This window comes from Salvia splendens, chromosome 14 (genome assembly GCF_004379255.2).
Source record: "Salvia splendens isolate huo1 chromosome 14, SspV2, whole genome shotgun sequence".
NCBI classification, from domain to species: domain Eukaryota; kingdom Viridiplantae; phylum Streptophyta; class Magnoliopsida; order Lamiales; family Lamiaceae; genus Salvia; species Salvia splendens.
Genome location: NC_056045.1, coordinates 30,705,369 through 30,729,471, shown reverse-complemented (window position 1 = coordinate 30,729,471; position 24,103 = coordinate 30,705,369). Strand labels below are relative to the sequence as shown.

The 24,103-nt window shown below is 38.3% G+C and overlaps 2 protein-coding genes and 1 pseudogene across 2 annotated transcripts; 2 read left to right on the top strand and 1 right to left on the bottom strand.

Annotated features, from left to right (window-relative positions):
- Positions 1-566: 566 nt before the first annotated feature.
- LOC121765698 lies at positions 567-9,372 on the bottom strand (annotated as a pseudogene).
- Positions 9,373-14,319: 4,947 nt separating this feature from the next.
- Positions 14,320-21,202, top strand: LOC121765733 (patatin-like protein 6). Its single transcript, XM_042161943.1, has 3 exons — positions 14,320-15,707; positions 19,284-19,605; positions 20,827-21,202. The coding sequence occupies exons 1-2, from the start codon at positions 14,601-14,603 to the stop codon at positions 19,551-19,553; spliced, it is 1,377 nt and encodes a 458-aa protein (XP_042017877.1). The 5' UTR covers positions 14,320-14,600; the 3' UTR covers positions 19,554-19,605; positions 20,827-21,202.
- Positions 21,203-21,917: 715 nt separating this feature from the next.
- LOC121763506 (chloride conductance regulatory protein ICln-like) lies at positions 21,918-23,929 on the top strand. The gene is made up of 7 exons (XM_042159527.1): positions 21,918-22,160; positions 22,248-22,371; positions 22,905-23,019; positions 23,116-23,175; positions 23,263-23,307; positions 23,388-23,479; positions 23,636-23,929. The coding sequence occupies exons 1-7, from the start codon at positions 21,988-21,990 to the stop codon at positions 23,705-23,707; spliced, it is 681 nt and encodes a 226-aa protein (XP_042015461.1). The 5' UTR covers positions 21,918-21,987; the 3' UTR covers positions 23,708-23,929.
- The last annotated feature ends 174 nt before the right edge of the window (positions 23,930-24,103 follow it).

Sequence of the window (24,103 nt, the reverse complement as noted above, 5' to 3'; positions counted from 1 at the left end):
TACATAATTTGAGACGTAAGTACACATCATTGTTAACCTTATCTAAAAATTATAGTTAAAAACTTTAATTTGAGACGTAAATACACATCGTATGGAATTGATTAGAAAATTCTTGTGTTCATCTCTTTTGTATTTGTGACTATTTGTGTGTTTTTTATCGAACTGGGTAAATAGTTCTTATCTTTTGTGTGTGTGTTATGCCCATCAATTGGTATCAAGAGCCTAGAGTTTGAGAGACAAAAATCACGACGGGAATTGATGGAAAAATTATTGTGAAAAAGTTGGACACATCTGATTTTAGATCAGAAGATGTCAATCGTTGATTACATTAATCTTTGTATTTAAAAGAAACGCTTAACTAAGATGTTATGGAGAGAATAGTACATTACATATATGAACACAGATTTACATCATATACCAAATACATTATAAACCATACATTACACATTTACACAATCAAATTCCTAAAATCATCCTCTCCCTAACTTCTTACATATCATATTCAAGAAACCCTTAACTTCCTACATATCATATTTACACCAAACTACATATGAATCCCACCAACACCTTATAAGTCGAGTTATCATGTTCGGACATCTAAAAGAACAGATCGAGATACCTTGTACACAACCACAAATAGCGCGTATCACGGTTGCACAAACGCAAAATCTTGAAGGATCTGTTGCAGCACAACCCCACAAGAAAACAATCCCACACCAAAAATGGCAGGATATGATTTAGACAATGTTGTTTGCTCAGTCTCCTCACCTTGTTTCTGCTGCTTCATCGCGCATGCCATTGCCGGAGGCCGAACTCCATACAGCACCGTCATGCAATATCCACCCTGTTCAACCTCATGCTCAGCACTACTCGCACAAAAAAATCTGAAACCCAACTCTTTTTATGGAGAATTGCATACTTAGCTCCTTTATTATGGAGTATGTGCTTTATATAATCTTTTAATAAAGGGTTAAAGTAATGAATTAGAAAAAAACGTGAACTTTTAGGTGAATTCCGTTTTGCATGTAAAACTTTGAATTTCTCCAAATCGTTACTTGGCACCTGGAAATAATTCTTTAAATAGCATCGTATTGCATTCATAAAGTTACAACATTTTATTTTTTAGCCGAAAGATAGTCGCATATGGCGGTCAGTTTCGTTTCGGGTAATTTCAAATAAATCATGGAAAAATTGGGGAAGTTGTAAACTTCGTGTATTTTCAGAAAAAATTGAAAGTTCGTATATTTATATGCATTTAACCGTTTATAGACTTACAGCGAAATCTGTGGCTGCAGAAAACGCATCCGGGAGTGCATTCGACACGAGAAGTGAAGGCGCAACTACCATTGCTGTCGCAGTGATGCTCGTCTTGTTCTTCTCCCACCAGCCATTGATGGAGTACAACGAGCTTAGCTTCTACACATAATCGCTCAGTTACTTATACATGTTACCTCAAATTGAAAAGGGATAGACTATGAAGATGGAGGCTACCTCTACAACTACAAGTTGTTTAGGAGGAAAATCCGAGGCTAGATTGTTTAACTGCTCCTTGAAGAACTCTGAGAAGCTTAGAAGGGTGCCGATTAGGGAAGTTCTGTTAGGATTCGCACACACAAGGCTTTCACACACTCAATAAGATCACACACACACTCACTGTTGTATGAGATCACACAATGCAGAAAACACACACACTCACACTTTGAGTATTGAAGATGATAATCTTGGAGAGAAAACTGGAAAACTCTTTATTGATTAAACTCTACTCTAAACTACATACACGGTGAGCTATTTAAAGCTCTATAATCAAGTAGCAACTGCTACTAACTAACTACAAGAAGAATCAAGAAAGCAAGAAGAATAACCGCTACATCTCAGCTAACTAACTGCTGCTCCAACGGCTAGTTCGGCTAGGTTGCTTCTTCCTTCTCGGTTCAAGACCGAACTCCTTCCTCGGCTCAAGACCGAACTCCTTCTCGGCTTACAACCGAACTCTTCCTTCTCGGCTCATTCCAGCTCAACGCCGAGCTTCCTTACCGAGCTTCCTTACCGAGCTTCCTTACCGCTGAGCTTACCGACTTCTGCCTTCTTCTTCTCGGCTAGTTCCAGGCTAGTTCCAGCTCGGTAAGCCGAGCTTACCGAACTCCTTTCTAGCCGAGCTTCTTCCAACTGAAATGAGCACTCCATTATTACAATTCTCCACTTGAGGGCTCATCTCAGTTCTTGCACAAACATTGATCAATTTCTTGCAATGATCAAACTTGTCTCTACCTAGAGACTTTGTTAGCATGTCAGCCGGATTGTGCAAGGTGTTAATCTTAATCACCTTCACTCTCCCCTTTTCAATCTCATCTCTAATGAAATGCAACTTTATGTCTATGTGCTTGCTCCTTTCATGAAAACCCGGATGTTTAGCCAAGCACATAGCTGAGCTGCTGTCACAATGAATCACCATTGTCTTTTGGTCAAAACCAAAGTCAGAAATCACTCCCTGAATCCAAAAACTCTCCTGTACAGCTGCAGTGAGAGCTATATACTCTGATTCTGTTGTTGAGAGAGCAACAACACTTTGCAACCCTGACTTCCAGCTGATTACAGTTCCAAACATGGTGAAAAGATAACCTGTTTGGGACTTTCTGTTGTCCAGGTTTGCAGCATAGTCTGCATCACAATAGCCCTGCACAACCTCCTCAGATTCACCTTCCCAGCCATTGAACACAATCCCCCAGTCCTTAGTTGACTTCATGTACCTCAATATCCACTTAAGAGCATTCCAATGCTCCTTCCCCGGGTCTGCCATGTATCTGCTAGTCACTGAGATAGCATGAGCCAAATTTGGTCTTGTACAAATCATAGTGTACATAACACTTCCAACCACACTAGCATAAGGGATAGCCTCCATCTCATCAGCCTCTTGCTTAGTTTTAGGGGCTTGTTCCTTTGATAGCTTAAAACTCTGGGACAGAGGAGTTGATGCAGCTTTTGCATTTTCCATTTTGAATCTCTGCAAAACTTTCTCAATATAGTCAGTTTGCAGCATCCACAGCTTCTTGCAGCCTCTATCTCTCTGAATATGTATGCCTAGGATCTTCCTTGACTCTCCTAGATCCTTCATTTCAAAGCTTGACTTCAGATCTTGTTTAACTTTCTGAATTTCTGTCATAGAAGGCCCTGCAAGTAGCATATCATCCACATAGAGTAATAGGTAGGCAACGGGAGTCCTGCCTGCCTTCTTGATGTAGATGCAATCATCATATTCTGACTTGGAGAAGCCAATCTTCTTCATCTGTGCATCAAACTTCTTATTCCACTGTCTAGGACTTTGCTTAAGTCCATAAAGACTTTTCTGTAACAGGCACACCTTGCCTTCTTCTCCAATCTTCACATAGCCCTCTGGCTGTTCCATGAAGATAGTTTCCTCTAGATCTCCATTTAGGAAGGTTGTCTTCACATCAAGCTGTTGTAGCTCCCAGTCAAGCTGATTCACCACAGCCAATAGAATCCTAATCGAAGTGTGCTTCACAACAGGTGCAAACACTTCATTGAAATCGATTCCCTCCTGCTGTGTAAAGCCTCTAGCCACCAGCCTTGCCTTGAACCTGATTCTGTCTTTATCAGTGGTCTCTACCTTCTTTTTAAACAACCACTTGCAACTGATCAGCTTCCTCTCCTTTCCATCTGTATTCAGCTTGGATTTGTCCACCAAAATCCATGTTTTGTTCTTGAGTAAAGACTCTATTTCCTCATTCATGGCTTCAATCCATCTTTCTCTATCTTTGCTCTGCATAGCTTCTTTATATGTGAGTGGATCTGCACCATCAATACCTTCAGCTGCACACAGAGCATAATACACAACATCAGAGAACTTTGTTGGTGGCCTTGTTTCTCTTCTAACTCTGTCCCTTGCAAGCTGATAGTCTCTGATAGAGTCTGATATAGACTCACCAACCTGGTTGCCCTGAGTTGGAGCCTCTTCTTTATCTGAATCAGACTCACTCCCTGAGTCAATAACTCCACCTGCTCCTAGGCCAACCCCCACAGGCTCCACCTTGAAGAAATCACCCTCATCTTCACTGGAGTCCAGCTTATCTTTCAGGTATGGCATCTGATCCTCCAAGAACACCACATCCCTACTCACCAAGACCTTCTGCTTACCGGGCTCAATACACCAGAGCCTATACCCCTTAACACCCCTCTGATACCCCAGCAAGATACATTTCAGAGCCCTAGCTTCAAGCTTACTTTGCCTAGCATGAGCATAGGCCGCACACCCAAACACCTTGTATTTTGAGTAGTCACTATGAGCTCCATACCACATGTAATCAGGAGTTTCAGATTTCAGGGCAGTAGATGGGCATTTATTGATGAGATAGGCTGCTGTATACACAGCCTCACCCCAGAATCTGCTGCTCAAACCAGACCCAAGAAGTAGGCACCTCACCCTCTCTAGGATTGTCCTATTCATCCTTTCCACAACACCATTTTGCTGAGGATTACCAGGAACAGTCCGGTGCCTCTTCATACCCTTCTCTTTACAAAACAGATCAAACTCAGCAGACAAGAACTCTAGGCCATTGTCTGTCCTTAAGCATTTAACACTTCTACCCTTCTCTAGCTCAACCTCCTTACACCATATTTTGAACTTTGTGAGTGTTTCAGATTTTTCTTTAAGAATATATACCCACAACTTCCTTGTATAGTCATCAATGATAGCTAGATAATACTTTCCTCCACCAATTGAACACACCGGTGAAGGCCCCCAAAGATCACTATGTATGTAGTCTAAAGGGGCTGTAGAAGAGTGAATACCTGTAGGATAGGGTGCCTTCTTAGCCTTTCCAAGTATACATTGCTCACAGGGGTCCATCTTGTTGAAATCTCCAGAGATCAGACCCTTCTTGATGAGTTCTTTCAAGCTTCCTTCGGCTGGGTGGCCCAATCTCTTGTGCCATAGCATTATGGAATCATCTGACACTGCATTGCTTTCTCCATCAACAGTCTTAGCCTTCAGATAATAGAGAATATGCTCTCTGTCAGCCTCCATCATCACTGCATCTCCAGATTTCACAAACAATTTTCCTTGACTCATCAATATGGTGAACCCTTTCTGTTCCAGCATTCCCAATGAGATGAGGTTCCTCTTTACTTCTGGAATATACCTCACCCCAGTTAGGATCTTTATAGAGCCATCTTGTAGGCTTAGCTTTACCTTCCCTATTCCTTTGATCTGACAAATGTGATTATTACCAAGAACAACCGTACCCGATGCTTCTTGAAGATCATGAAACCAGCTTCTATTGGGGCACATATGGAAGCTGCACCCCGAGTCCATTATCCACCTATGACTGACCCCACTATCACTGATATTCATGAGTTGAGCCGGGGGATCAGCACTCTCCACACAATCAGATTGATTGTGTCCCTCAGAGGTCATCTTTCTCTTCCATGCATGACAATCTTTCTTCAAATGTCCAGGTTTCTTGCACCAATAGCAAGCTCTGGTTTCCTTCTGAGCATCAGAACTTGAGGGTTTAGGGCCCTCAAACTTCTTCTTGAAGTTCTGCTTCTTGAACTTCTTCACATTCAAGGCCTCTGCAGCTTGAACATTGGAGCTTGCAGAGCCTCTGTTGGCTGTCTTCTGGAGTTCTTTGGCCATCAAGGCTGAATAGACTTCTGCATAGGTGATAGGTTTATCTCTTCCATAGATAATTGCATCACTTAGCTGGTCATACGAGCTAGGCAAGGCATTCAAGGTGAGAATGGCCTTATCCTCATCTGAGATCTTGACATCAACAGATCCCAGGTCATCAATGATCTTGTTGAACTCCTCTAGCTGCTCAATGATGGATCTATCTCCAGAAAAACTATAGGCATACAGCCTCTTCTTGAGATACAGCCGGTTAGCCAAGGATTTGGCCAAGTAAACTTCATCTAACTTGTCCAAGATCTCCACCGCAGTCTTGGCTTCTTGAACTTCCCTCAAGACCTTATCTCCAAGGCACAGAATCACTGCAGAATGTGCCTTGAGCTGCATTTCCTCCATCTTTGCCTGAGCTTTTTCATCAAGCACTGGAGCCTTTCCTTTCTCCTCTGGTTTTGCAAGAACTGCCGCCAAGCCTTGTTGAATTAAAACCGCCTTCATCTTCATCTTCCACAGGCCATAATCATTCTTGCCTGTGAACTTTTCTGCATCAAGCCTTGCTGCCATCTCTGAAACCGTTTGATCCTCTGCAAATCAGTTTCAATATCCCTTTCCCACAGACGGCGCCACTTGTTAGGATTCGCACACACAAGGCTTTCACACACTCAATAAGATCACACACACACTCACTGTTGTATGAGATCACACAATGCAGAAAACACACACACTCACACTTTGAGTATTGAAGATGATAATCTTGGAGAGAAAACTGGAAAACTCTTTATTGATTAAACTCTACTCTAAACTACATACACGGTGAGCTATTTAAAGCTCTATAATCAAGTAGCAACTGCTACTAACTAACTACAAGAAGAATCAAGAAAGCAAGAAGAATAACCGCTACATCTCAGCTAACTAACTGCTGCTCCAACGGCTAGTTCGGCTAGGTTGCTTCTTCCTTCTCGGTTCAAGACCGAACTCCTTCCTCGGCTCAAGACCGAACTCCTTCTCGGCTTACAACCGAACTCTTCCTTCTCGGCTCATTCCAGCTCAACGCCGAGCTTCCTTACCGAGCTTCCTTACCGAGCTTCCTTACCGCTGAGCTTACAACTTCTGCCTTCTTCTTCTCGGCTAGTTCCAGGCTAGTTCCAGCTCGGTAAGCCGAGCTTACCGAACTCCTTTCTAGCCGAGCTTCTTCCAACTGAAATGAGCACTCCATTATTACAAGTTCCGACAGCTAGAAGTGCGAACGCCTCGACCATATATGGGACTCCGTCCCATCTCACACTGTAATAGAAATTGAAACACAGAGTCAAAAAGAGAACAGTTTTAAAAATTACTATGATAAGTCAATGAACCCCTTTTGTAATTTTTTGAGGATTTAAGGAGGTCCGATGCTATATGTATCAAATAGTTTGAAACAAACTTTCTGAAACTGTCGAGTTTTGATAGACTGTGAGAAAATATGTATATCTCACAAACCACTAGGAATTTTTGAGTGAATCTTTTTGCATTGAATTCTAGACTCACTGAGGTATTGATAAATGTTAAGTTCAGTCTCTAAAGCCCTCGGGATTAATCCGGTATGTTAAGTTTTAGTCGGTATGTTGCAGTAGATTGTTTCGGAGAGAAGATAATTTTAACAAAAGTGGTGAACAAGCAGAGGAAGATGAAACGATTAGCTAACCTTAGAAGCAATTCAACGGGATCAGACACGTTGTCTGCCCCGTTGGAGAGGCCTAGCGCGATAGCATCCCAAATGAAGCAATGGCACCATGCTGCCTAGAACGACTGAAGCACGGATACGTGCAAGATCCCCTTCGAGATAAGCACATAGAACTGTAAATAAACAAAGTTAACAAGAACAGAGATTCCCCAGAAATCATCATCTTATAATGTGCCAAAAAGATATCCGAACCCCGAGCATTACCTACCCGGAGTTATGTCATGGTAAACTAAAGCAAATACCATGACTGGAAGAGTGGCCGGAACTTTCCCCCAATCTCCATCCCCGGCCTCAAATCCAGACCACCCTCCAAACAGAAGAGCAAAAGCCTCTATTGCTACAAGAAGACCTATTTTTTCCCAATTGCAAATATGAACATCAACAAAAACAAACACGATTAGCCTAAACACCGAGAGGTGGTCTACCGTGAGAACGCCCTAACGTGGGGACCACACCCAATTAGGATCAAACAATAGTAGGTACTAGTTTCGAAAGAAACCTATCATGGATGCAGTGAGCCACTGGTTAACTTGATCTGTGGCTCGAGTGCCACCCACGCAAACAAGAATGGTGAACGAGAAAGTGAAGAGGAATCCACAAAACGACACTGGGAAATCGGTTAGGTGGTGAAGGATATCGCCCGATTTTGAACAATTAGCTACCACATAAGTATAGCCTAAGAACATATACAGCAAAGGGGCTAGAGCTCCACCCCATTCTCCTAGAGTCTCTTGAGCCATGGTTCGGATAGACATCGCCTCAAGTTCATCACTCTCTGCTTTTCCCTGCCTCTTCCTCTGTAAAGCGACGTTGATCTCGACTAGCAAGAGGGCTTCTATCAACAGAAATGCCCAACACAAAGTCATTGTTATTGAACTTGGAACTATCCCCTACAAAAATTAGATCAGAAGCAAGCAAGCAATATTTAGCTAGTTATTAGAACTATATTCAATATATTTCTCAGAGAATCTATCTCTAAAATATTCTATTAATTTCATTCTCAAGAAAACTCATTTTGGTCATAACCCAATAAATTGTTTGTTTAAACTTTTCTTTTTCTTTTAACACATCTTGAAGCAAAACTCATCTTTTTTTTCTTCATGCATTGTTCTTCAATTATTTTATTCGACTTGTGTAAAAAGACATCATCAATGCCCACATGGTATGCATTAAAACTCGCGAGAATAGAAGACAAAACACATTTCACATTAAACATAGAAAGTAAATTTATGCACAAAATTGAATCTTTTTCACACCCCACATTTCATCATGGAAAAGTTAATGACTTCAATTCCACATATAATTTTGTTTCATTTCTAAGCAAATCTAGAGAGAGAGACAGAGAGTTACTGCAGGGGAAATCTTCTTTGGAAGAGCAAGAATCCCTGTGCCAATGCTTGTCCCAATAATTAGAGCAACTGCACCAGCAACGCTGCCCTTTTTCCTGCTAATCTTCACAGGATCATTTCCCAATTTTGCTACCACAAGTTTCTTATTTTTCACCTCTGCAAATTTCCTAATATGTGGTTGTTTTTGGCATTCCAGCTTAGGGTAGCTGAAGCCACACCCAAACAGGGCACTGTAGAAAGAGGAAATTTCTCTGAAATAAACACACACAAAAGTTAGATAATGTATATATCAAATTATTGAAACATCAAAAAACAATTGAATCACAATATCTTAATACCTTAATTTAGAGAAATTTGTCTCTTGTTGATGATGTCTCTGCCATTTTGGACTTGAGCTTCTGCAAATTCTTGATTGATGGGGAGAGGAGAAGATCAGGTGGTTGAAATTCATCAAAATTCACACACACACACACAGAATGTGGGATTTCACTCCAAAAATGTGGGAAGAGAAGAAAGAGATGGTGTGTGTGGAGTTCAGTCAACTTGTAAACAATAAAAAGGCAAAATATCTCTCTTTATTCATATGATTGGAATTATTTGGCGAAGATATTTATGGAGGAAAATTGGTAGTATTTTGACTTTAGTGTATCGTAGAAAAGAATCAAATTGAAGAAATCTTGTATACTGTGACATAATGATAACGGCGGATTAAAACATGAGTCTTTTTAAACAATCGCTTTCATGGATATTGAAAATGTGACGTATTTATACTTTGATTATTTTTTGTTATTTAAGAAGGGGAAAATGATATTGAGCACGGCATCATTTGATCCGTTGAATAGTTTGATATATAAGACTTTGAATTTTTAAATACTCCATAATAATAAATGTGTTCTTTTACTTTAGTAGTTTTATTGCTGAAGTACCTAGAAGTAGAGCTAAAAATTTTGTTCAAACTAGAGTTTGAAGAAATTTCTATCTAATATACTATTTCCGTTCCTAAAAATTAAAATAGTTTTACTATTCTAGGTCGTTCCTCAAAATTAGATTAAATCTAAATATGAAAAGTTTTTAACAATGTACTCCCTCCGTCCCACATAATTTGGGACACTTTGACGGGGCACGGGTTTTAAGAAATGTAATGAAAAGTGAGCTGAAAAAGTTAGTGGAATGTGAGTCTCACTTTTATATATTAGTTTTATAATTAAATGTGAATAAGAATGAGTTAGTGGAATGTGGGGTCCACTACCAAAAATGGTAAAAGTGAAATGTGTCAAATTATGTGGGACGGTCCAAAATGAAAAAACTAGGTCAAATTATGTGGGACGGGGGGAGTATTATTGTCCTATAATTTATTAACACAACTTCCACTGCATTTTTCTTCTCTCCTACCTTTATCCATTTCATATTAAAATTAATGTCGTTTATAAATATTTTTTTAGAATGGAGTGAGTATGATAGAAAACAATCTAATGCATATGTATTTCTTCTTCTATATTAAAAATCACATAAATATCAAAAATATAAATGTAATGATATATCTAACCAAAAGAGGGGCCTTTTCATTGGTTTAGTTAAACAAATGATTAGCTTAGTACTATGACATTATCAGGCCATAGGCCCAAATATAAGCCCATTAATAGTATAGTGGTATTCAATTTTAGGGATGCACTATGAATAAGACCTTTTATATGATGACTTAGGCAAAAACAAAATAATAGTAACATAAATTCATGCATGTAACAATTTGGTATTAGTTTGAATCCTATGGTTAGCGAGTATTGATTTAAATAGGATGTGAGAAATTATATTTAATGAGGAGTACTATTTTGTGACATCTCGGTGATGATAGACTGATTATTATTACAAAACGTTTTTAACATTAGTATTTTCTTTTCTTCAAGAAATTTATTGTTGTTTACTAAACTTAAAAGAAAAGAAATAACACAAGCTAATACATAATACAAGTGCATAACATATAAATAAAAAATAACACAAATATAAACCAAATTGAATATTCAAACAACTTCTAATTAATTGTCAAGCCTTGTAATCTGAAAAATGGTAAATGCTATCAATAAACTTCTAAGTTCATAAGTTCAACTTAAACAGATAATTAACCTACATCAGTCTTAATTATAGCCCTCTAACTGTTACTTCCGAATAGTAAAACAAACTGATTCTCAATAGTGAGGCCATGTCTTAAAGAAAAATATTACAGTTGGAAAACTTTTAAATTTACCCATGATGGTGATATGAAATATACTAGTAGTATATAGAATAAGTTAATTATTTTTAATTATATTATCGAATTTTGATACTCATTTACATTATTCTAGTAATAACTTGCATCAAATTTGTAAGTGGACTAGATCTTGCCCTTATCCTCCACATTTTCATCAAATAATTATACATAAAAGGAGTAAATATATCCGGTGAATATCTTTTAGAATGGTGAATTAGTTTTTATATGAAATAAAGTATTTGACATGAATAATGCAATCTTTGACCACATTTGATCATTAAAATTTTATTATCTCTAGATCTTTGTCGTAATTGTTTGTCCCAAAAATCTTGGGACATTGTTTCTCTCATTACTGCGTAGGTGGACCACACGTATTCCTTAACAGTATTTATTTTTCATTTAAATTAATTCGTGTCTAATAATCAATTCACATAGTACATTATTCGTCAATGTTCATTGCATTATTTGATTTGGAAAAAGTGTTTCTAATACATATAGACGGATACCTAATTGAAAACGTCAAAACATCACGGGTTTCAACTTTCTTAATATAAAAATTAATTTGCTAATTTTCAAGTCGATTTTATATTTGTTTTAAAATAAGTTATAATAAACTTATCAAAAAATATTGAATCCCGGGATTATACTCGATATACATTTCCAAAATTAAATAATTTGATTATTTTATAGTATTATTGTAGGTAGACCGTATATAGAAATGTTTGTAAGCTACTAAGCTTTTTATTCCAGTATTTTGTAAGCTTGTTGGTTGGTGGACCATTAGTTGTAGTCTTACCCACGTTTTTTTACTTATTAACCTCTCATATTTAATTTATTTATGAATATATTTTGAATATTTAGTGATACTTTTATTAGAATTACAGTTTGGTAATGGCTAGCTAATTAGCACCTGCCAACGTGTACATGCAAGGAGATTATTAATTTCATGTAAAAATGGTGTAACAAATCAAAATAGAAATTAGTTTCTGTGTTTTAAAGTAATAGTAAACCTTATAGTCCCAGGCTCCCAGCCCATAATACAGCACAAAAATGAAACACAAAATTGATAAAATATTCAAGTTACGGAATAAATTATTTTGAAATATTTTAATTTTAAAAAAAATATTAGTATTATTTAATTAGTTAAATTTGAGAATCGTGAGCTTTAATCATCCTATTTGCTAATTTACTTTTACATAATTGTTTAATTTTTTGTATGATTAATCAATGAACTACGGAAAAAATAAGCTTTTTGGAGATTTTGTTAAAATTTTATAAATTTATTTTATTTTGATTTTAAAAGAAAGGCATGAAATGTGTTCTTAGGTATCAATCTAAAATGTTGGCTTGGCTTCACTACTGTTTTTTTACGAATTAGATTGATCACATCTGAAATGACAAATTACTTATTTCGTTCACTGTTAAGAATCATAAATTTTAATGCTAAAATTGATTAATTAAGAAATAATTAAAAGGAAAAAAAGTTAGATTTTGTTATCGAAGAATAATTGTAGTATAAGAAAAAATGCCCAAATAAATAAAAATACTGATTTTCTTGAACAGAAATTGGTGCGGCCAAAATATTATTCATCCTAAAAAACATGTACACCACGCCATCAATTCACGGGCCACTATCAATCCACACCGTTGATGTTAACAACCAACGGCTATGATTTGACAACACATTCTCATTTCTCAACGGCCCATCTCTCATTGATACACCCCCTGAAACAGACCAAAAGGTTTTCGCAAATAAAACCCAAAACAAATTCGCAGCCTTTTCTTTTCAATAAAACTATTTTCGCGCTAAGACAAAATAATGTCTGTATCAGATATTGATACGTTGCTCCTAACATATTAGGTCTATTCCATCGTTTCATGCAAGTTGAATCAACCATAATATTATTGTAATTTTTTTATTATGCTTTTATATTATAATCAATAGTCGATTATCAACCTGTGCTCAGAAGGTACAAGCATTGTATGACCATTGTTGACAATGGATTGGGACAAAATCACCGTAATGCAGGGTCAAAAATCAACTCCAAAAATAGTTAATAGAATTTTTTGGTTCCAATAGGATTGATCGATCTTGACTCTAGTCTGTTATTGATGATTACTCCTTCCGTCCCGCTTTAGCAATCACAGTTACTTTTAAGTACTCATTTTGTGAAAATTATATTCCCTCCGTCCCATGCTACTCGCACTTTTCATTTTAGGCCGTAAATTTGGGATTGATTTTTTTGTGTAATTAAAAAAGAATTTTAGGTGTAATGAGACATCACTTAATAAAAGAGCTCTTAACTTAAACTAACATATTAATTAAATGCATTAATTCTAACTTAAATTATAAAAAGTGTAAGGACTTTGTGACGAGCCGAAAAGCAAACGTGCGAGTAGCACGGGACGGAGGGAGTAATAAATAGTTAAAGTGGAGAAATAGTAAAGTAAGAAAGCGAATAATATAAAGAAGAGTCTTGCCTATATTATTCTCCATCTTACTTTCACCATTTCTCCACTTTAACTATTTATTATCTTTTTTACAAAATGAGTGCTTAAAAGCAACTGGAACTGCTAAAGCGGGACGGAAGGAGTATCATATGTCAATGAAATTTAAAATGAATCAAATAGGAGTATTGTTTATGGAAAATAATAATTTTAAATTTTATTGATATAACAAAACTTATATTTTTTTTATCTTAAAAGCCTAATACTGAATTTAACTATAATAGCCTTAAAGGTAAAAAATTGAAGAAATGTTAAAAATATCTGAAAATAGTAAAAATGTACTTTAAATGAAATTAAGTCTGAGTCCAAAGATATATGATGATATTTACTTTTATGATGTATAAAAAATGCAAATACCATAATTCAGATTTTTTTTTTTGAACTTGATAATATTTAAAAATTAGAATTCAACTAAAATAGCTTTAAAGGCAAAAAATGAAGATAGAGTAAAATATATTAAAAAATAATGGAAAAATACCTCAACAAAATTAATTGTGTTGCCCAAAAGACTAAAGTGGGTACGGAGTAATTATTTTTATGAGATAATGAAAAAAAAAATGCAAACAATGCAGAAGTTCACTGGTCACTTATTTCAAAATGCTGAAATCTGTGATTGGTAAATTGACAGATTTAAGTGATAATTTAGCAGTACAAAAACAAATTTACTGATACTTACATTAATCAACTAATCTGCAAAAAATAAAAAATAAAAGTCCAAAATGTCGAAAATAACAAAATTCGGATTTTGTTTCGGATCTAATCATCTTTTTTCTTATTCTTTCTCGGATGCCTTTTCCATTTTAATTTTTTTTTCAAAATTATAATTCTATATAAAAACCAAAAGGGTAAACAGACATTCTGCAAAAAAACTGCTCTGTATCGCTCTGTCTCCCTCTCTCTCTGCAATATCTCTTCGCCATATCTATTTTCTGATCTACTTTCTTCCAGCAATTGATTGCCATTTGACTCTCCGTCTCTGTATCTCTAGCCTGCAACTGAAGAACTGGTGATCTGACTGGTTCTTTGATTTCAGGCTCATTACATACATATATATACGCGATAGATACATTTTGTAAATATATGTATGTATAATTCAATTTAGAGATATAAGAAGAAAAAAAAACCGCTGAGGAAATGGCGTGTGTAGCCGATCATGCTGATAGATTCGATACAGATAAATTGAGCTACGAAATTTTCTCAATTTTGGAGAGCAAATTCCTCTTCGGCTACGACGATCCCAAGCTCTGGCTGCCGAAGCCGATTCCGGAGCCTAAAAACGGCGTCGTCCCCATGGCCGCCGTCGGCGAGGCGGAAATCCACGCGATTATGAATCAGAGGGGGAAAATATGCATTCTGAGCGTCGACGGCGGCGGCGGCATGCGAGGCATCATTCTCGGCAAGGCGCTGTCGTATTTGGAGGCGGCGCTGAGGAGCAAATCCGGCGATCCGAACGCTAGAATCGCCGATTACTTCGACGTCGCCGCCGGCACCGGCGTGGGCGGGATATTCACGGCGATGCTCTTCGCCGCGAACGATCAGAGCCGCCCGATTTTCCGCGCCGACGACACGTGGAGGTTCCTCGCCGCCGAGGGGAACAAATTCCACCGCCCTCGGCGCCGGAAAATCGGTTTATTGAAGCGAGTTTTGGGCCGAAGCGCCTCCGCCGGTTCGTCCAACGCCGGTCTGGAGAGAGCGATGAAGGAAGCGTTCAAGGATAGAAAAACGGGACGGAGTTTGACGCTTAAGAACACGCTCAAACCGGTTTTAATCCCTTGCTACGATTTGACCAGTACGGCGCCGTTTCTGTTCTCGAGAGCTGCCGCTTTGGAGTCGGATAGCTTCGACTTTAATCTGTGGGAGGTGTGCCTCGCCACGTCAGCTGAACCGGGTTTATTCAGCCCGGTTCGCATGGAATCGGTGGACCGGAAGACGCGATGCGTTGGCGTTGACGGTGGACTGACGATGAGCAATCCAACGGCGGCAGCGATAACGCACGTGCTGCATAACAAGCAGGAGTTTCCGTTCGTGCGAGGAGTGGAGGACATTTTGGTACTTTCACTCGGCGCGGGAGGGCAGCTGACGGAGAGCTCCTTCGATTATGAACAGGTTCGGAAATGGACGGCGGAGGATTGGGCTCGGCCGTTGGCTCGGATTTCCGGCGAGGGGTCGGCGGAGCTCGTCGACCACGCGGTGGCGATGGCCTTCGGCCAGTGCCGGAGCAGTAATTATGTTCGAATTCAGGTGATAAGTCTTTTCTTATTTACATTTTTCTGATTATATCTCACATTGATCAGTGATCACGTTGAATGAAGCAATTAAAGTTTGTTTTAATTACTCTTATTGGAATTACTTTACTAGTGTACTAAAACTACTAAACGCATGGATAATGCGTCTTGATTGAAGTGGAATTTGGCAGTAATATAATTAATCACAAATACTGACTTTATTTACTTTGTTCACCACTTGCACATTTTTTGAGGGTGTTATTTTCTGACGAAATGAGTAAAAAATTCTCACTCTTTTGATACCTGAGGATTGATATTTCATGATAATAATGATGTTTTTTCTTACACTTTTTCTTGGGTTATGGATCATACAGAACTAAGTCTTTTTGTTTTGGTTATATATAATGTTGTAGTATATCTGAAATTATTTTTATGATTATTGCAAATTTAATAGATGAATTATCACTTTTGACCAATTATATGAATTTATGCAAATTTACCCTCATTTGACTATCTAGCCTTATTATACTATTATAATCCACTTATTTCAAAATTTGCTTCAATTTTGTTGATGATCATACCTCATAATATAGTTATATCAAATACTTGGAAGACAAAGCATTTGGAATTGATATATTGAAAATAATTGGGGGTTGGGGACAAAATGGTTAGACCATCCACAACGGGACTCGCCGGCGTCTCGCGTCTCGTCTCAGCGAGACGAGACCCCGGCGAGACGCGTTGCAGCCTCCATCTCGTCCCGTCTCATCGCGCGTCTCGTCGCGCGACTCGTCTCGCCGAGCCAGGAGACGAGCTGGCTCGCCACGCGCCTCGGCGACGTGGCGCAGCCCGGCGTCGTGCGTGACGCCCACTCGCCGGCCCGCGAGTGGGCGTCGTCACGTGCTGACGCAATAAATATTTTTTTTTAAAAAAAAATCGAATTTAAATAAATAAAAAAAAATTTTGTAACGGTATTATTACCGTTTTTTTGTTTTTTTTTTTATATTTTTTTTGTTTTTTATTAAATTTTTTACTCTATAAATACTCCTAAACCCATCCTCATTTACACACAACTACACATCTATTCTTCATATCATCTAAATTTTCTCTCAAATTTTCGCTGAAATTTTCATAACCCAACTCAAGATGTCCGGCGACGGCGAGGGCAACTATGGCGGCTCCGGCTCCGGCGGGTGGGATCTCAACTCATTCGGCGATTGGGAGAACATGATCAACACATTGGGCGGTGGAGGTTCGTCAACGCCGGGGACCCAGGGTTCGGCGACGCCGGGGGGTACCAACCACCCAATTTTGACCTTGATGCATATGTTCGTCCCAACGTCCCGCGGTTTTCGCAGGGATTATCCCAGATCCGGGAGGATTTTCCAGTTGATCCCACGCCGGGAGTAGGCCGAGGCGGTGGAGGTGGCCGAGGCAGTGTACAACCCCAGACGGGCGAGGACGAGGAGGAAGAAGAGGAAGAGGATCTTGGCCGACATCCGTACAACAACCTCGAAACGATGGCGGTGTACAACGCCTGGATCACGGTCTCGTACGATCCCATCGTCGGGAATCAACAAACCCGGAAGTGTTTCTGGGAAAAGGTTGTCGAGGTCTACCACCAAATAAAGCCGAACCGCTCCCGCAAGCGCACAGTTAAAATGATCCGCTGTCACTTTGACCGAGTCGACCGACAGGTCAAAAAATTCTGCGGCATCTACTCGGCGGAAGAGGCGCGCTACCAAAGCGGCGCCACGGCCACCGACATTTTGACGTCCGCTTTGCGCGCCTACTACCAGGACGAGGGACATCAATTCAGATTTGTTGATGTTTGGCGCGCCGTCAAGGACGAGGAACGATGGGCCGGCGGTTTCCGCTCCAGCTCGGGCTCAAACTCGAAGCGCACGAAGCATACGGCGAGTGGCCAATACTCGTCTAGTGCTGGTGCGTCTGGTGGTGACACTGCTGAAGGCATCAGCCAACATGATGCTGAATCCCAGGAGTTTGCGGGTACGGTCGGCGATGCAGGAGGATCCGCGAGTACGCGCCGTCGGCCGCAAGGGACGAAGGCGGCGAAAGCGGCTAGAGCAAGGAAGGGCCGAGGCGAATCAAGCCAGCCGGCCTCAGGATCGGGCTCGCGAGGAGGCTCGGACACACTTATGGTGGCGTACATGACCGCCACAATGGCGGACACTTCCCGCTTCTCGCACTCCCAATACGCGGCCTGGTGGAACGGAATTGTGCATATGGCAGCACAACTTGGCCTTCCGACTCCCCCTCAACCTCGACCGCCTCCGGAGGATGATTAGCCCTTCCGATTAATTTTTTTTTATTTTGTGTGTTTTTTTATTTTGTGTGTTTTTTTATTTTGTGTGTTTTTTTTATTTTGTGTGTTTTTTTATTTTGTGTGTTTTTTAATTTTGTTTTAATTTTAATAAAGTGTGTTTGTTTAAATTGAATTGGGTTTTAAAAAAAATTATAAATTAAATTGAATGAATAGTAATTAAGAGACGGTATAGAGACGGTTAAGAGACGGAGCGTTGCAGCCTCCGTCTCTTAGTTAAGAGATGGAGGAAAAAAGGACAGTGGGGCCCTCAAATAGTGCTCAAATAGTAGTTAAGAGACGGTATAGAGACAGCGTTGTGGATGGCCTTAGTCTTTTGCAGATTTGCAGTAGGCAAAGAGTGCATAATTTATTTCTTTATATGTTTTTGACCATATCCCTACAGCCCACAGTAAAGTCACATGTTTGACTGTATCAGTATGCTGTTAAAAGTAGTTTTCACAACCTCAATTCATTATTTTACCAGAACTAATAGAAACTGGCTTCTGAAATCTCATGAGCCCACATTATATATTTGTATACATGCATGTATATTACTTATCATGATGCATCCTCTGTACAAATTACTGGAGTGAGTAAATCATGAGAGAGAAAGGAAATGGCTAAACTGGACACAGCTTGCTTTCTTGTCTGTTTTACAGAGAGCTAGTGTGTTGAGAGTCCTTTTCCCATGCCTGAACAGGAAAATTGATTGCATATTCTATAAGTGAGATATAGCAGTGACACTGTCAAAATCCCAAAACAAATATAAATACACGTATAAAATAAAATTGCAATTATTTTCCTATAAAAGACAAGATCTTAACATCACCATTCCAATTTTTGTGATACATATTATGCGCTGGCATTGAGAAGTGTGGCCTTGTTCAGTTTCCTTTCTTATGTATCACCTAACTTTATAGACTATAAACTATGAATATTTTTGGAAGTTTTGACAAATATTTTGGGGGATGATTATGATATTTGAGAATTGACTTGTAGCTATAAGAGTACTGTTGAAGCATATGATTAGTTATGGATGATAATTTAATTAATCAGTCCTAGTTGTCTTCATTAAATCTGTAGTGGTGGATGGATAATGCTGAGCATAATTTGGATGTATATTAATAGTGAAACCCTTCGTCCATTGTGGATGCTCTTAATAATTTCCATCTCAATTGTTGGCTAATTTTCTTGAAACGTGAGGCATTAGTTAGCATTAGGTAGTTGATCATAGCCTAATCTTTTAAAGTTGTCGTGTACCAATAGGCCAACGGGTTGAGTTTCGGTAGGTGTGGGCCCCACATTGACTCAGACCCGAGTCCGAGCAACATAGGCCTACTGACTGGAATAGCGGATGAAACACTGAAACAGAAGAACGTCGAGTCCGTCCTATTTGGAGGCAGGAGGCTCGGAGAGCAGAGCAACTCAGAGAAGCTTGACTGGTTCGCCGAGCAGCTAGTCTTGGAGCACCAGCGGAGGAACTGCCGGATAGCCCCAACAGTCGTGCTGAAGCAGCCCATCTCGAGACCATCTTGACAATGTCCACAACGTGACATACAACAAATTGGGAGCAAGGGAAAAAAAACTGGTAAGATCTCTCTGTTAATGCAACTGCAATTCGAATGTCAACTTAACTGTTTATGAGTAATAATTGCTACATAATGTTTGATTGATATGTGGTTTAGTTTCCTTAATGAATCAAGAAATTTGTGATGAGTCCCTTTCACTAGAACACAACAATGTTAGGTTGGTCATGGTCCCATGTTTTGGCCTATAACAGTGTCGTTTTCGAGATATTCAAAGAATGAAAAACCTAACAATATCAAATTGAAATAGTTTTACATTGTTGTCTGCCCACCGACACCAACCCTTGGAAGCTTGCCAGGGGCTTATTTGTCATTTTTGCAGACATTGGTAGGGGGTTGTTCCTAGTAAAGAATCATCGCTTTGGTTTTTCGTTTTTGGACATGTATGTTTTCAACTTGCCTTAGTAAACTACGAAGTGTACCTCATTAAGTAAGAAGAATCTCCTACAACTAATAGGTTGGGGTAAGTCATTATATAGGGTAAATGGGAAATCATCATTGATCATCTTGGAAAAAGATGCCGGGTAGGGGAAAATTGGTTGCTCGTTGCTCGGTAAATTTTCCGTTCTTCCATTCTCCATCAAAGAGAACACACTCATAGAATAAATTTTGAGTTCATTCGCACTTATTTATACGGTAGAGAACTTTCATGACATGCCATCTTGGTTGTCCTAAAATTCATTTTTTGCATAGTTGTTTCTCATATGTATGCATGATGGCTAGCCGTAAGAGTTAAGAGTGTGAGTGTCCATTTTTCAGTCTTTTTCTCAAATGGGTCTACCATATTTGTCAATTGGAAAATATAGGTAGGGTTTAGGGTTGCCTTGTAAGATATTAGTGAATTTACATGTGAGATATCTATAATCTATGTATTTTTGAATCATAATGAGGAAATAAAATACAATAAAGAAGAGCATATCTCATTGGAGCAAAGAGGCTTGATGTGAGTGAAGTTAGTTGCTCCATTGCCATCCAAACAATTTTTACCAAATCTTTCCCAAAAATATGGCTCTAAAAAGGGACAAGACAATTTCTGCTGTGAAGTGTGTTCTTGTTCAATAATCAGACAGGTTTTATTTTTAATTTTTTTAACTTTTGCTTGCTTCATGATATCCAAGAAATTCATATAAGTTTGAAAAAAGTCATAGGAGTATTTAATTGTTTATGAAATTTCTTCAATTAGTCTCCTTTTGTAACATGTCAATTTGCACCTTTTTATGCAGGCAAAGGTGTATGAAACTATGTATAGAATACCAAAAAAAAAAGAAATGGAAGAAGAAAAGTGATGATGATAGTGCCTTGAACGTTTCTTTGGATTGGTGGGGGATGTAGTTGAGGAAGTGGGGTAATGTGTGAACAAGAATTTCAACTGTAGTGGAGAGAGAGAGAGGGAGAGGGAGAGAGTCAGAGGCAAAGACAAAGTGGTGGATCTTTGTAGGATTCTTTGCCGGCCAGCGGAGGGGGTGGTGTTGCCGCCACTCCCACGGTGGTCAAACAAACTGTTTTTTTTACTATTCACTTTCTTTGTATTTTGTCTTTGAAGAAAGTGTGAGTATATAATTACTTATTAATATTATCATAATTGTCTCTTATTACTCATTATGATTTTGCAATTACCAATCTATTTTAACTTGGCGCGAATTTTAATAAATGTAAAAAAAGTTAGACGAAATATAATGTGAGCTATAATTTTATAGTAGTAGCATGTATTATTATTATAATAATAAAAATATATGGAATGAGCTAATGGAATGTGATTTAGCAAAAGGTAAATAAGAAATGAGATAATTTATTTGCATGCGAAAAATATCAGACATGTAATCAGGGACAATTATTATTATTAGTGTCTTTTTAAAAAATAATAAATTGATTAGTATTATATTAATAAGTGTATAATTCCAAATAATTCAAAAAACTATGTAGTATGGTACTTATCAGAACGAAAACTATACAAAAAAATAACTAATCAATTCAAGGATTTGTTTGTGAACTTGTGAAAGTATAAAGACACACTCGGCACTCCTCGCATACAAATAAAGATGAATATTTATAATATAAAAAATTACATAGATATGAATAAGTCTCTTAAACTAAAATTTAGATATATACACACTGAAATTCAATATATCATTTCGATTTATTAATCAACAAAATATTACTAAATGTTACTCTATAATAAGCATTTCATATTGATTTATATTAGTTCTAAAATAATATGATAGGATTGAAAATTGGTTATATGAGTATTATCTCTATGGATAGGGTATAAAGTTGACCATATATATATGCAGAATTAAAGAGAGCGCCATTCAACTTTTAAACCTGACAGCACCAAAATTCAAAACCCTAAACCCCGATTTCTCCTTCTCTAAATTCCACCGGAAATGGCCTCCGGCATTCGATCGGTTACTGAAAGAAGCGGCGAAGGCGTCGGAAAACCAATCCTCGACGCCGACAACGGCGAGGAGCTGATGCTCGTGCAGCACGATGTCTCCATCGTCCTCGGCAGTAGCCGCCGCGTGCCGGAATCCCCCGGCACTCTCTACATCACCACCAGGTTGTTTGAGCTGTCGATTCTCATCACATATTTTATACGTAGCTTTGCAGCGTGATTGATTCGTTGTTTTGAAATTTGTATGGAAAGGCAAGTAGTGTGGTTGAGTGACTCGGATATGGCGAAAGGATATGCCTTGGACTTCCTTTCTGTATCGCTTCACGCTGTTTCTACAGATCCTGAGGCTTATCCTTCTCCTTGCATCTATGCTCAGGTGCGATTCATCCTTAGTCTAAATACTCCTGCTCTATGTTCATTTATTTTGCAGTCTGCTGTGTTAAATATCTGCATTTTGAATTTTAGAAGGTTTAAGTCTGGATATGGATAGATCTGGTTAGAATTGCACGGTTGAAGAGTTTGTACAATTTGTATGTGATATTTATAATTTGTGCTTCAGTATCGAGTATCTTTGCAATTGATAGTATTAGTTTTGCGCTGTAATTAAAGTGATATGGAAGAAGTTTCACTTTCCTGCTTTGAGATTTGAACTCAATCATCACTTTATCTCCTAGGATTTGTATCCGTCAGTGTATGGCAGCATTAGAATAACCTCATTGAAGTGATACTTTTGACATAAGCAGGCAATGAAATGTATAACTATTGGTGAAGTGATCTAGTGTTATGAATTTGCAACGTATGCAAGCTTATACTTGTACTCTTCTCTTTCCTCTGGTTGAGATTTGAATCATTGATATATAGTTTTTGAATGGTCCAATGAGGATCTTTGTATTTATTTTATTTTTCTAGATTGAGACTGGGACTGAGGATGATGAATCTGAAGATTCAGATTCCGAGAGTGATGATACGTTGAACTTATCGAAGATAACTGAGATGAGACTTGTGCCGTCAGATCCTAAACAATGTAAACTTTTGTTTCTGTTTTCTGTGCCTTTTTAATTTATTTGTTCCTTGTGGATGTTTAAATAAATCCCCTTGAATGAGAGTTTTATCCTTGCAGTGGATACACTGTTTGCAATGTTCTGTGAATGTGCTGAGCTAAATCCTGATCCGACTGAAGGTGGTATTAATCTCCATGTCAGACATATACATCATTTTCCTTTGTATTCTTCAGTTACTGATTAACTAAGTGTTGTGCTTCTTGTAGAACTAGACGGTGAATACGATTGGATTACGAGTGCTGATCAACTTGGTACTAATTGATACTAATTCCCTTTTCCCTTTATTATAGTTTTTTTTGTGTTATTTATGGTTTCTCCCTTGGTTCATCAGAGGATGACGACTCTGAAGGGGATGCCGACCAAAATCCAGCTCATCCAATTGGTGCCAAAGAAAATCTTGGCTTGGCTCATTCCGTAGTGCAGGTATGTAAAAATGCTCCAAGTATTACCTTCAACCCTGAATGCATGAATCATTTAGAAATGAAGTTTACCATTGTTTTTTATTAGTTCATCTGTGCCCTGTGAATTTCTTTATGTTGGAGTATGTAAAGTTGTTATATACAATCTCTCTTGTTGCAGCTTCAGATAAACGACCATCGATTCGAGGATGCTGATGAAATGGAGCAGGATGGTAAAAATGGTGATAACTGAACTTCGCCCTTTTCTTGTCTTTCATAGTGTGAGAGATAGAAAAGCTTTATGGAAATAATAATAACAATGCTATATGGTGGAATATGGACATTCTGTGATTAACCTAAAACTGCAAAAGATTTAGCTAACCACTCATGAACTACATCTTATCTGTGACAGTATTGTTGAACCTCTTTCACCCTTTCTATTTTGTTATGTGACATGGCGTTAGTGTTGTTGGAAGATGGTAATAGAGTTCACCTATAAATTGACACAGACCCCTACTAATAAAAGAATATTAATTTTTTTGAAATGTTATTTTTTTCAATCATGAAATATTATTTGAGATCTTACTAATTGAGGGTGTAGGGTTATTCATTTGAAACATTTCTGCATGGCATCTGTCATTGATAACTA

Coding starts and splice junctions, on each gene's coding strand:
- LOC121765733 (XM_042161943.1), top strand. CDS start 14,601: ATGGCGTGTGTAGCCGATCATGCTGATAGATTCGATACAGATAAATTG. Junction 15,708..19,283: donor GTAATTATGTTCGAATTCAG/GTGATAAGTCTT, acceptor GTGTACCAATAG/GCCAACGGGTTGAGTTTCGG.
- LOC121763506 (XM_042159527.1), top strand. CDS start 21,988: ATGGCCTCCGGCATTCGATCGGTTACTGAAAGAAGCGGCGAAGGCGTC. Junction 23,308..23,387: donor TACGAGTGCTGATCAACTTG/GTACTAATTGAT, acceptor TTGGTTCATCAG/AGGATGACGACTCTGAAGGG. Junction 23,480..23,635: donor TGGCTCATTCCGTAGTGCAG/GTATGTAAAAAT, acceptor CTCTTGTTGCAG/CTTCAGATAAACGACCATCG.